Raw genomic sequence first — 12,732 nt, forward strand, 5'->3', positions numbered from 1 at the left:
CTGGGAGGCCGCAGCCCGGGGTGCGGTGGGAGGCGCGGGGCGTGCACTAAACACGTGGCCAAACAGGGTAACGTCAGGTGGTGGGAGGTGCCAGGAGCCAGACCCTCGAGGAAGGTTCAGCAGAGCAAAGGTCTAGGGAGAGGCGATGGCGAGTGCGAAGACGGACCCGGGCGTGATGGGCTTGGCGAACGGCCAGGGGCCAGCGTGGCAGGCGCCGGGCGGTGGTGGGAGAGTGAGGTTGCAGGCACCGGCAGGGGCCAGATGGTGGGAGGCCCACCTCGCGGGCCGGCTCAGGGATTAGGCTTCGCCCGGGGAGGGCGTGCTGTGCTTCCTGAGTGTTAAGCCTTCACTCCTGCTGCCCTGCCCCCTGGACTCCGGGCTGCTGTCGGGAGGAGGAAGCGGAGACGCCTGTAGGAGCTGCCGCAGCCGCTGAGAGGTCGGCCCCACCGAGGCGAACACCGCCGGTCCACAGGGCTTTGGGAGGAGGAGCACACGGGATAGTTGAGGAAGGAGGGAAAGAGTGGTCAAGGATGAGTTCGTCGTTGATCTGGGGGCTTGGGCTTAAGTAACCAGGTGGGTGATGCTGGCTTTTGGTAATGACTGTGGGATAGGTTGGGGGCCCCTTCAGTTTGAGGTACGTCGATGGGAGCTACTGTTAGACGTACCAGCCTGGGAGCCGGCAAAAAAGGGTAGGGCCAATGAAAAGGATTTAGAAAACCCTAAATGTCCATCAGATAGGATGAGATTACTCAAGGGAGAATGAAGAGAAGAGAAGCCAGGGTCCCACGCTCAGGCAGCCAACTTTTCCACGTTGGTTGATGAGAAGGAGCCAGCAAAGAAGGCAGGGAGTTCAGAAAAGGCAGGGAGTCCAAGAAAGCAGGAGACGGTGGTGTGGCAACCAGTAGAAGGCTTTCCCAGGAGGAGGAGGTGGCCGGTTGTGTAAGGTGCACAATAGAGACTTGGTCCCCGGAGGGGCAGCAAGGAGGAGGGTGTGGTGACGTGCACATGGCCCTGGGGCAGTTTGTTGTAAAGGAGCCAGGAGGAGGTGTAAGCCCCTGCTGCGAGCCAGCAGCAGGTTTTGGACCTGATGCTGTGCCGTTGACTCCTCTCCCAAGAGGCAGATGAGTTTATCCTCCTTCACTCTTGAGGAAACTGAGGTCCAGAGTTGGGGTAATTCAGAGGCCACGAAGTAGTAAAGGAGCCAGGCCTGGATCCCAGGTCCTTCTCACTCCAGGCCCACACTTGGAGGCGCTAAACTGCACGGCCTCTGCCATGTTACAGCCACAGAGATTGAGGGGAGCCAGGTGCTACGGTGCTCCCCGCAGTGTGGCTGCAGCTCCCAGCCAGGCTGCCCCCTGAGGGAGAAGTGAGGCCGATACAGAATCCCTTTAATTCCTTTCTCGGCAACTGTGATTTGAAAAAGAGCATTTGCCCCTTTAAGGCTGGTTTCTCTTATCATAAAAGAAAGGTGGGGACTTTATCAGTTGCATATCTTGATCTACCCTGCAGGATATACAGTGGCTTTTAATGCATGCACATTGAGTAAGTGGCCAGATGATTTCCAAGAGCCCTTCTGGCTGAAGTCTGAGTCTGAGTTTGGAGTCAGGTGACTGATAATAAGAGAACGAGTGTTGTTAATTTGGAGACAGTGCTCGCTGCGGGCTGGGGCAGTCATGGGGACTTTGGGAGAGAGGTGGGGGATCTGGACTGGCTGAGGGAAGAGCAGGCTGTGAACGGAGCTGGGAGGTGGGGGTGCACAGATTGCGGCATTGGAACGGGAACTGCACCAAAAGCAGAAGATGCAAGAGGTTGACTCACGGAATGTGCAGACTGTCCTGGCTTGGGAGCCACGGATGGGAAACCCCGGGGAGCACGAGCCAGAAGGTGTAATGCCCTGTGGCTGCCTGTGCGCTGTAAGCACGCGTGTTCTCAGCAGGGAGCGGTCTTGCCCGCCCGTGACCTCTGGCCATGTCTGAGGACATTTTCGGTTGTCGCAGCTGGGGACGAGGATGAAGGGCTGTTACGGGCATCTAGTAGATGGAGACCAAGAACATTCTAAACATCTTCCAGGGCACAGAGAATTATCTGGCCCCACATATCAGTAATGCCAAGATTGAGAAACCTGAGTACAGGGCACGACCTGTCAGGTGTAGGTTGGGTGCCCGTGAGCCTCACTCTAGCTGTGCAGGCAGGACCCTGGCTGCAGGAGGGGTGGGGAGGGGTGCAGGAGAGTGTGCGTCCTGTGGGGGTGGGGGGATAGGATGGCAGCCTGGAGGGCAGTGGTGGAGCTCAGGAGATGTGACCAGGCTGGGGATATTTTTGAAGACCGAGGTGACAACACTTGCTGATTGCACGTGGGCTGAAGGAGAGGGAATCAGGCTGGGGACAAGCTTTCTGGCCTGAGCCCCAAGGTGAATGGAGGGGTCACTGGCCGACACCACTCCTGGGAAACAGGAGTCCGGGCTGGGCGGGCTAGGGGCGGGTGCAGATCCTCGGCATCCAGGTGTGGACAGACAGCCGGCCATCGACCATCGGTTACTCCTCTCCAGTTGACGGGGAGGTCAGAGGGAGGGCTACACGCTGGGGAGATGTCAACTTATTGCTGATAAAAGGTAGTCGACAGCAAAGTATGCTCCGGTGTGTAAGATCCCGGGTCCAAGGGTGCTGCAAGCCGCCAGGAAGCAGCCCGTGCTTTCGCTACTGCACAGACCCCCGGGAGCGCAGCAGCTCCAGCCGCGCGTGTGCTGTTGCTGCAGGCGGCGTGGTTTCTCCAAACTGTTGATCAGAAACAGTGCGGTTTCTCCTCAGCGAACACGGCAGACGAATTTCAGTGCATAGCGGAGCCTCGGAAAGACTGCCCTGTGTCACATGTGAAACACTTGGGGCCTGGGGGCACCGGCTGGCTCAGCCAGCACAGCGTGCGGCTCTTGATCTCAGGATCGTGAGTTGGAGCCCCACGTTGGGGGTAGAATTTACTTTTAACAACACACACACACAGGGGTCCCTGGGTGGCTCAGCCAGTTGGGCGTCCAACTTCGGCTCAGGTCATGATCTCATGGTTCGTGAGTTCGAGCCCTGTGTGGGGCTCTGTACTGACTTCTGGGAGCCTGGAGCCTGCTTTGGATTCTTTGTCTCCCTCTTTCTCTGCCCCTCCCCCACTCACGCTCTGTCTGTTTCTCAAAAATGAATGAACATCAAAAGGTTTAAAAAATAAAAACCACATACAAGAGTTGGGTTCTAGATTCAGGTATGCTCCTCCCCTGCTCACGTGCTGTCTCTGTCTCAATATAAATAAATAAATTTGAATAAAAAAAGCTAGGAGAATCCCCCCAAATACCACCGCAGGTTTCCAAAGTTCCCCTGGAGAGCACAGATACCCCTGGGGTATCCTTTGGGCAAAGCCTTGTGTAGGCTCCCAGTTCGCCTTGGGGGAGGGGAAATAATAACCCAGCTTCCCATGTACAGAACTGAATACAGTTCCTCCTTTCGGAAAGGCCTGGGGGTGGGGAAAGTAGGTGTCTGAGCAGATGGTTCTAGGAAGGTTTCAGGAAGGAGGTGGCATTTCAGCAGGTTGGGAACCTCTCCGAGGAGGAGATGGGGACCGAAGGGACACAGATGAAACAACAGGTAGGATGGCTCTGGAGCTGGGTCCGTCCGGCGCCCGCAGAGCCTACGCGCTCTGGACGCTCACTGGAGTTGGCTGCCTTGATAGGAAGGCCGGGAGCCGTGTGGTTGGGCAAGACCCGCAGGCAGCACAGCCCCTGGGGGAGTGTTTGTAGAGGCTGGGGGCAAGGAGGTGTTGGTTTTCCTGCTCCAGTTTTAACGCCTCAGAGACCAGATCGGCCCCTAAAACCAAGTGTCCGCTCTTTGCACTGAGTCATTGAACCATACGGACCACTCACAGTGTGCCCTGTGGGCGTAAGACTAACATGGGCACAGTGCTCCCTGTCTTCCCAGAGCTCACAGCCTCCCAGGGGACACAGATCGCTCAGGTGACCATGCCCCACACAAGGGCACTGAAGGAAAAGTGGGGGTGTGAGAGCACCCCCATCGGGGTTAGTCCCCGAGGAAGTGGCATTTGCGCTGAAGTTGACTAGGATCGTCTGAGAAAGGAACGGAGGGTGGGCGGTGCGTCCGTTCCTTCAGGTGGCAGGAAGGGGCCTGTGTGTTGGGGGAGCTGAGGTGGCCGGTGGGATGGGGACAGAGTGCCCAGCAGGGACAGATCAGGCCCTCTTAGTGGACAGGAAGGCTTTTGGGTTTTATCCTAAGAGCGCTGAGCACCACTGAAGGGCTGACATCTAATCTGACATGATCAGATTTACCTTCTTAAAAGGTCACTTCAGCAGCAATTCATGGAGAGCAGCTTGAGGCGACAAAGCGGATGTGGCTGGGGGCCTGTGAGTGCCTGTGCCGGGCGTGGGCCCCTTCCTGCTCCCACTGGGTCTGCTCTGGCCTGCCCCCTGCAGGCAGGGGTGGGGTGGACCGGTCAGGCAGCCCTGGGCAGCCCTCTTTCCATTCTTCTAGCCTCTGCCTTGGGGACGTATGAGCCGTGCATCCACTTGATCATGGAGAGGGTTGGCTCGGGCCACCAGCCCCTTAGGTGAGGACTCTGCCTGGGGCTCTGCGGGCGATTCTGAGTCATGGAGGCGAAGAGGACGCCTCCGGCCGGGCAACATTCCTGTTGAACGTTGTGGCCCAGCTCTGCCGGCCCTTCCTGCGCTGTCTTCGGGAGAGGTGCCCGCCCCCACCTGCCCAGCTTCCCCGGATGGGGAGGTGGGCCCTCGACGTGGCCTTTGTGTGGAAGGCGCTCTTGACCCTGGGGCTGGTCCTCCTCTATTACTGCTTCTCCATCGGCATCACCTTCTACAACAAATGGCTGACGAAGGTAACGGGGGTCCTTGTAGGGCAGGGGCCTGGGTGGGCGGTGGCTGCGGCCATGACTACAGTGACCCCTGTTATTTAGCAGCAGGATGGCACGGGCTTCGGCTAATCAGACTGGAAGCCAGTCACGCTGGTGACGGGACAGGGCCCTAGAGCCAACCGCACCACCCCAAGGGTTCCCCTCAAGCGGGCGGATGGAGGGGAAATCGGGAAAGGGGCGGGGGGACTGGGGATGAGCTGGGGGAACTTGGGAGGCTTCAGGCAGCAGCTGCCACTTCTGTACTTTCATACCTGGCACCCCACTGGCCCTGACGTGGGGAGGGGCCGCAGCAGGAAGCTGAGGGCCTGTGGAGGAGGTGGGGACAGGGACCGCACCGTGCTCCATCCCCTGCTCTCTGTGTCACTTCCACAATGAGCATCACAACTCTCTTGTTCCAAGTGATTATAACCTGGGTGAAAGCCCCTCGGCTGCTGCAGAGCCCTCTCGAGCCAGCGAATTGGCACCACTGTCCCCTGAGGGCCCGGGGTGGGGGAGGGGAGCCACACGGGCAGGGGCGGCCAGGCTGTAACCCATGCCGGGCGCTCTGTGCTTTGGGCTCCATCCATAGAGCTTCCACTTCCCCCTCTTCATGACGATGCTGCACTTGGCCGTGATCTTCCTGTTCTCTGCCCTGTCCAGGGCACTGGTGCAGTGCTCCAGCCACAGGGCCCGCGTGGTGCTGAGCTGGGCGGACTACCTCAGGAGAGTCGCTCCCACAGGTGCGCGGCCTACCCGGGGTCCTGCCTGGGGCGGGGGCGGAGGAGGTCAGCTTGAAAAGCCACAGGCCAAGATCGAAAGGAGCCTCCCCGCCTCACTCCTCTCCGCCTCCCCCCAGCCCTGTTTCTGCCCCTTCTGTGCGCCCCAGCCCCCCCCCCACGCACACACGTGCACAGTGCACACTCTCGCACACGCACGGAGGAGGCCCCCAGGCAGTGCTGGCCTTGTCGTTGTCTGGCCCTGTACACCGAGCCGACACCTGCCCTGGAGACGGCAGTGAGCAGAGTCCCGTCCCTGCCTTGGCGGCAGTGGCACGATGAGGGGCGCCTGGGAGCCCAGAGGCGCCACCCAGGCCCAGAGGGGAGGCTGCCCAGAGCTTGGGCCCCAGTGGCTGAGGGCTCAGTGCGTGTGCAGGTCTGAACGGGAACAGAAAGCGTCTCTGGACGCCGAGACTCGGCAAGAGTGAGGGGAAGTGGGAAAGGTGAGGGTGCCAGGGACAGATCCTGGACGACGCAGGCCTCCAGGACGAGCGTGCCTGTGTCCTGAGGGAGGAGAAGCCACTTGGAGGAGTTTCTCCTGAGGTCCTCCTGGGGGNTCCCCCTCCGTTTTGTGGCCAGGAGTTAACCCTTCAGTTGCTGTGTAAGGAAGGCCCAAGGGCCCAGAGGAAGCCAGGGTGTTTGGGGCAGAGCAGGGGGCACTCGGAAGTGTTTAAACCCGGGCCCTCCCACGCCGGCCTGCCCTGGCTGCGTGTCGGGTGGGCGCCCTGTCTCCACAGCCCTGGCAACGGCACTTGATGTGGGCTTGTCCAACTGGAGCTTCCTCTACATCACCGTCTCGCTGTGAGTACCGGCCGCCCCCGCCACCTCCCTTCTGGCCCGAGTGCCCCGCCTGACCTTCTGTGCACACCCTGCCCACGGGCCACGCTCTGCCACTCTCTGGGCCCGGCCCTTGGTCCCAGCTCCTGCGCAGCCCCCAGCAGCTCTCTGGGAAGCGATGGCCTGTGCAGTAAACCCAGCTCGGAGGGGTGCTGTGCCTGCCCACCCAGTGGCCTGGGGTGCCAGGAACTCAGAGTGGTGACAGTAATCAGGGGAGGGGGGCACTGACTGGTGTGTGCCGCCCGCAGCTGCGCAGAGGGATGGTGTGGCTGTTCTCTCACATCTCTGACTCTGCACTTCGGGGAGCATAGTCCTTGCCTTCCTTTTCTCCCCTCCCCTCCCCTCCCCTCCCCTTCCCCTTNCAACCTGCAGCCTTCTCTCTCTGGCCGTAGCGAGAGTCCCCTCGGTCAGAGATTTCTTCCGATTAAAAGGCAGGCGGCCTTCCTTTGGTCTTTTGTACCCAGATTGCCCGGCTGCCCTCAGAGAAATCAGAGCGCCAGCCTCCCCCCCCCCCCTTTTCCAGCGCAGTGCGTGGCCTCCTCTCCTGGTGGCGGGTCAGAGTCCTGAGCCCCAGTGGTGCATCGTGGGGACTTTGTCCTTGCAGGTACACAATGACCAAGTCCTCCGCTGTCCTCTTCATCCTGATCTTCTCGCTGATCTTCAAGCTGGAGGAGCTGGTGAGGCCTCAGCTCCCCTGGTCCCTCCTCCCCGTGCAGATGCTGAGAATAAAAGGGAGGACTGAGCAGTGGCTTATCACTGTGTGTGACAGAGGAGACCAGCCCAGCCCAGGTGGCAGTAACTCCTGTCACTGACGAAGGACCTAGGACAGGCCACTGCTGATAATACTTAGCAACTGGCGTGGCAGGTGGAATGGCCAAAAGAATGACCGAAGGAGAAAGGGTTCAAGGGCAGGAGCCAGGCACAGCTGGCCCTTTCCTACAGCTGAAAGAAAGCACTAGAGAAGGTTAGATCAAGTAGGGACGCTGGGTACATGTCTACCGAATGTCAGCCCTGCCTACGTGGGTGGGAAGCAGCCGGCCGGGACCCCCGAGGTCGAGGGGGAGAAGGGTTTCTTGCCCCAGGGTCAGCCAACGTGGGTACCGAGCCTGAGCCCCAGGTTCGAGGGACTCAAGGCCCCGCAGTTAGCTGCCCCTGCCCCCACCCCAATAGCGCGCAGCCCTGGTGCTGGTGGTCCTCCTCATCGCCGGGGGCCTCTTCATGTTCACCTACAAGTCCACACAGTTCAACGTGGAGGGCTTTGCCTTGGTGCTGGGGGCCTCGTTCATTGGCGGCATCCGCTGGACCCTCACGCAGATGCTCCTGCAGAAGGCGGAACTTGGTGAGACGGGGCCTCGGGGCAGCGGGCAGGGTGGGGCCAGGCCCGGCCTGACGGCTCACCCCCGTCCCCATTCTGCAGGGCTCCAGAACCCCATTGACACCATGTTCCACCTGCAGCCACTCATGTTTCTGGGGCTTTTCCCTCTCTTTGCCGTATTTGAAGGTAGGTTGGGTTGTCCGTCCTGGTGGCACCTCGGTACAGCAGATCCCAGTCCCTGCTGTGAGCCCAGCGCTGCGGTAGCTGCCAAGGTGACAGCGGTCAGAGGTGTGGCCCGTCCCTTGGCAGTTCCTGGTTCAGGGGCCAGACCTGAAGCCAGATGGCTGGAATCCAGCCTGACAAACCCTTCGCAGAAGGTGTGTGTGGAAGACCGCAGATGGCAATGACACTGGGTGCGGACGGGTGTGCCAGGGCTGTTCTGATCGTTGTACACCTACTAACTCCTTCTCCCCCAAACCTCACGTGGCCGCGCTGTCATTATGCCCGTCGCGCAGATTGAAGAAACAAATGGAGAGATGGTAACCTTGCCCAAGGTCCTGTGGTTCACAAAGAAGCCAGCATTTGATCCCAGCAGCTGGCTCCTAGGTCCTTCCTGTTAACCGTGATGTGTTCTCTCTCTTAAAACGGGGGGGAGAGGCATGAATTATTTCAGGATGCTCGGGTAGAAAGCGAAGTCAAAAAGGCTTCCTGGGCCACGTGCAATCCCCCCCGCACGGGACTTCGACAGGCCGAGGGCGGCGCGGGAGCAGTAGGTTGGGACGGTGGGAGCGTGCGGACTGTGCGCGGCGGCCCTTGCGCAGGAGTCCGGGCAGGTGAGCGGTCTGTGAGCAGTCTGCCCACCACCGCCTCCCGGAGAGGAGAAGAGAGGGGGGCGCAGGGGAGGGGAAAGGAGGCAGGGAGAATGGTCTAGGCTGGCGGTGCACCCCATGTCCTTCCTTCCTCCCATGTTTGGAGATCAGTCTTTGTCCGCTGTCTGTCTCTCCTTCCTCCCAGAGTCCCTTCTGTCCTCAGGGTCATTTCAGAGCGTTCTGCCCCACATCCATTTCAGTTTCAAGCAGTGAGGCGTCTCGAACCTCTCTGGGAAAATTACTCTGCGGGCCCGTTGTCCAGGAAACTTCTGCAGCCTCATTTTTCTCCTTTTTAACGCCTCCCCCCCCCCGCCCCCACTTTCCTTGGGCCTCCGGTGCCACGCAGCCACTACCTCCTGCCCTGGCTGTTTACGCCATTCCCCATCTCCGCAAACCCTCATCCGAGCACCCCGGTAGTCGTCACTTAGCCAAGCTGCATGGATTTAGCTCCTTTAATCTTTTCTGGTAAATTAATCCCCCAAGCGCCTTCATTACTTATGTTGCTCTTTCCCGAATTCCCTTCAATTTGCCGACGCCTTTGCAGTACCGCTGATCCTGGCACCAGACAAGATGTCCTACATCATGAGGCTGTTTGCCCGGGAGGGACTGTCACTCTGCATTTCTCTGGTGCTTCCCTCCAAAAATCGCCAAGTGCCGGACCAGCCTCGTCCCCCACCGCACCGCACCCCCGCCCCAGGGCTCTCCGCTGTGGCTGCTCTGGGCCTTCCCTGTGCAGGCGGACCTGCAGCATCACTCTCAGATGGGCGGTGTCGGAGGCCTAGGAACCCTCTGAAAGTCGAGCAGACTTTGGTGTGTGGGTGCCCGTGCGGGTGTCTTTAGAACGAAGCTTTGTCACACGCGCTCGCACGTGTGTGTGTGTTTTGAGAACTGTCATCACATTATACTGGCTGAGAAACCCCAGTCTAGTCGAGATGCTCTCGTTTTATCACTGGGGAAACTGGTCCTGGAAGAGGGCACGTCTCAGCCTAGTGCCACAGCTGGGTGACAGCAGGCTCTGGACTAAAGTGGGCAAGGTTTGTGAGGATGAGACGTGTCCCTGTTGGTAGGTGGCCCAGGGCACTGACAGTCCTTACAGGACAGGCTGCCCACCTGTCTCTGGCCCACTGCTTAACCACAGCAGCAAGGGCCACTTGAAGTGACCCTCCTTCCCAAGGACAGGTGTTTCTGTCCGGTTTTCCGTGCAGCGCCGCACCCTCTCCCCGAGCCTGGTGGCTCAGAGCCCTCCGCGTGGAGCCGTCACTGCTTCCCCAGCCCCCCAAGTGTCAGGCCGTCTGCGTGGGGCCCTCTTCCCCGCCCGCCCTTGTCCTCAGGGCCACGGCCAGTCTGCAGGTGCTCAGGAGGCGTGGCTGCCACAGTGCCGGCCCTTCTGCTCGTGGGTGGAGTGAGGCCGCCCAGCAGGCCCACCCAGGACACGGCCTCCCACTGTCTCCCCCCTGTGCTTCCAGGTCTCCATCTGTCCACGTCTGAGAAAATCTTCCGTTTCCAGGACACAGGGCTGCTGCTGCGGGTACTGGGGAGCCTCTTCCTTGGCGGGATTCTCGCCTTTGGTTTGGGCTTCTCGGAGTTCCTCCTGGTCTCCAGAACCTCCAGCCTCACTCTCTCCATTGCTGGCATTTTTAAGGTACAGGCTTGGGGGTGGCCCTGGTCCCATCTTAGAGTGTAGCCCCCAAGCTCCGTCGCAGCCTCCGCCCCAGGGCCCTGCAGAGGAGACGGGGTGCCGCGTGCGGGTGCCGCGTGCCGTGCTCCTCCTGTCTGTAACTCCCTCCCGTCGTGGCCACAGCCCTGAGGGGTAAGGGAGGTCATCCCCGTTCCACAGATAGGCTGCTCCTACCCGCAGAGGCCCAGCCAGTGCGTGGCCGAGCTGGGATTCTGACCACCAGGCTTGGGACGCATTCTCACTTGACCACGAATGCCGACTCTGGCCACCTGGCCATGGCCGGCAGCTGGGTTGAGGAGCCCCATCCAGACTCTTTGGGAAAGAGTTCGGTGATTGATTAGTGATGCCTGCCGTGCTCAGAGCTAGGGGCAGTGCTAGGTGTGAGTGCCCTGTGTTTGCCTGTCTTGCCTTCACCACTGCCTGGCCACACCCGGGCCTCTGCTCTCAGGCTTCCCCCTCCCCTGCCACCTCTCACCCCGCCCTGCTCAGGGCCAGGGGGCGGTGCAGTTTCTCCTTGATGAAGCGAACACAGGTTCCGGACTAGTGTTGCCTAAACCCAGAGCCCTGAGTCTCCCCAGGGGCTTAGACGAGCGGTGAGCTGTGGGTCTCAGAATGAGTCATCCCACAGCCCCGTCTGCAGCCACTGTGTATGACAGCCGGCATGTGAAGAGCCGTGTGGCCAGCGTGTGGCCTGCAGAGCCCAGCATGACACTGCATTCCCCTGTGGTGTCATCGGGCTCTCCGTCTGCAGGTGCAGCCGCCCTTTATTCCTGCAGACACGGCTGTGAGCTGGGCGCTCTGTGTGCTCTGCGCCCTGGCCCCGAGTCAGGGTCGCCCTGGCGGACACTGCAAACACCTGTTTCCTTACATCTTAGAAGCTCAAAAGAAGGAAAGCCCTGCAGGCAGGCCTGGTCTTCTGGGCTCGGGGAAGCCCCTCTTTAGCCCAGCCGGCCAGCCTGCCCAGGCTCCGGGAGTCCAGGCAGGTCAGGCCCTCCCCTGTGCCGGTCCTTGCCTTCCACCCTCCTGATGCCGTGCGCTTCCCTCCTCTCTGCCCCCAGGAAGTCTGCACGCTGCTGCTGGCTGCTCACCTCCTGGGGGACCAGATCAGCCTCCTGAACTGGCTGGGCTTTGCCCTCTGCCTCTCGGGCATCTCCCTGCACGTGGCTCTCAAGGCCCTACACTCCAGAGGTACACTGGAGCCCCTTTCAGAAGCTTCCTTTCTGATGACGGTCCCCTCGTGCCTCAGTCCCTCTGGTCTCCCCTCGACCTGGCCCTGGGTCCCCAGCCACCCAGCCAAGGAGAGGCGGGTGGCTCTGGGCGTGCCCACAGGCAGTTCCAGCCTGGTGGCTGCCCCTCCGCTGGGGAGGAAGCCTTCCCTCCGAGAAGATGGGTCATCTCCGGGGAGTCGGGAGGTGGGGGGTGGGGCCCTCGGTGACTCAGCACACACGTCAGGGCGCCGAGAAACCGTGAGTGGTCTGCAGCGGGTTTCTCTCTGTCTCCAGGTGACAGTGGCCCTAAGCCCTTGAAGGGGCTGGGCTCCCACCCTGACCTGGAGCTGCTGCTCCGGAGCAGGCAGCCGGAGGAGGATGACAACGAGGAGGAGGAGGCGTACTTCGTGGCCCAGGGGCAGCAGTGACTGGCCGGGAGGCCGGCCTGGTTGCAGGCCTCTCCCAGCCCTTGCACCTCACAGCTCGGGGACCCAGGAGGCCCTTTGCAGCGGCCAGGGAGCAGCGGGCCGGGACTCTCCCAGGCTGGGACTTGGGGAGCGCACAACCAGGTGGCGGGGCTCGGTGGTGGAGCTGCCGAGACAGAGGGGTGAGCATCAGGCCAGAGCGGGGCCGAAGCGTGCCGGAGGCCTAGCAGGACGAGGGAAGGGCTGTTCTCAGCTGCTGCCAGGCTCGGACAGCCAAGCTGGTGATTTCCGGGGCACAGCGGGTTTCTTGGGGGACTGGGTTTAGACTGCGGAGCAGGTGGGGAGGGGAGATGGGGAGGCTGGAGCCTCATCACCTGGACAGCGTCCTTTGTCAGAGAGCAGATCTATTTATAGTTTGGAAATAAATGATATACGGTTCACTGGCCACTTTGTGTTGCCCGGGGGTGTGGGGGCCGGAGGGGGTAGCATGGGCCTCGCTCTCCTCCTCTCTTCTGGCTGGGGCTTTTTCAGATGACCGAGTGGACTCCAGGCTTCCCCGCGTTCCTCTTGGGGCCCCGGCTCACCTGCAGGCAGGAACAAAATGTGGTATTGTGGGGCGTGTAGTGCTCTCAGCCGGGATTTGAATCTTGTCACTTACTAGCTCTGTGGTCTTCAGCGAATTACCTAACGTCTCTGTACCACAGTGTTTTAACCTGGGAAATGG

The 12,732-nt window shown here is 60.7% G+C and overlaps 1 protein-coding gene across 2 annotated transcripts; it reads left to right on the forward strand.

The window, feature by feature from the left end:
• Window positions 1-4,528: 4,528 nt before the first annotated feature.
• On the forward strand, window positions 4,529-12,446 carry SLC35H1 (solute carrier family 35 member H1). 2 transcript variants are annotated; one of them, XM_077766180.1, is made up of 9 exons: window positions 4,529-4,885; window positions 5,490-5,640; window positions 6,414-6,477; window positions 7,118-7,190; window positions 7,684-7,852; window positions 7,931-8,014; window positions 10,164-10,339; window positions 11,434-11,563; window positions 11,878-12,446. In XM_077766180.1, exons 1-9 carry the CDS (start codon window positions 4,766-4,768, stop codon window positions 12,009-12,011), a joined length of 1,101 nt encoding a protein of 366 aa, XP_077622306.1. In that variant the 5' UTR covers window positions 4,529-4,765; the 3' UTR covers window positions 12,012-12,446. The 2 variants fall into 2 exon arrangements, with proteins under 2 accessions (XP_077622306.1, XP_077622314.1); XM_077766188.1 differs by having other exon boundaries at window positions 4,803-4,885; window positions 5,561-5,640.
• Window positions 12,447-12,732: the final 286 nt, after the last annotated feature.

Source organism: Crocuta crocuta, unplaced genomic scaffold (assembly GCF_008692635.1).
Source record: "Crocuta crocuta isolate KB4526 unplaced genomic scaffold, BGI_CrCroc_1.0 scaffold71, whole genome shotgun sequence".
In the NCBI taxonomy this organism is placed as follows: Eukaryota; Metazoa; Chordata; class Mammalia; order Carnivora; family Hyaenidae; genus Crocuta; species Crocuta crocuta.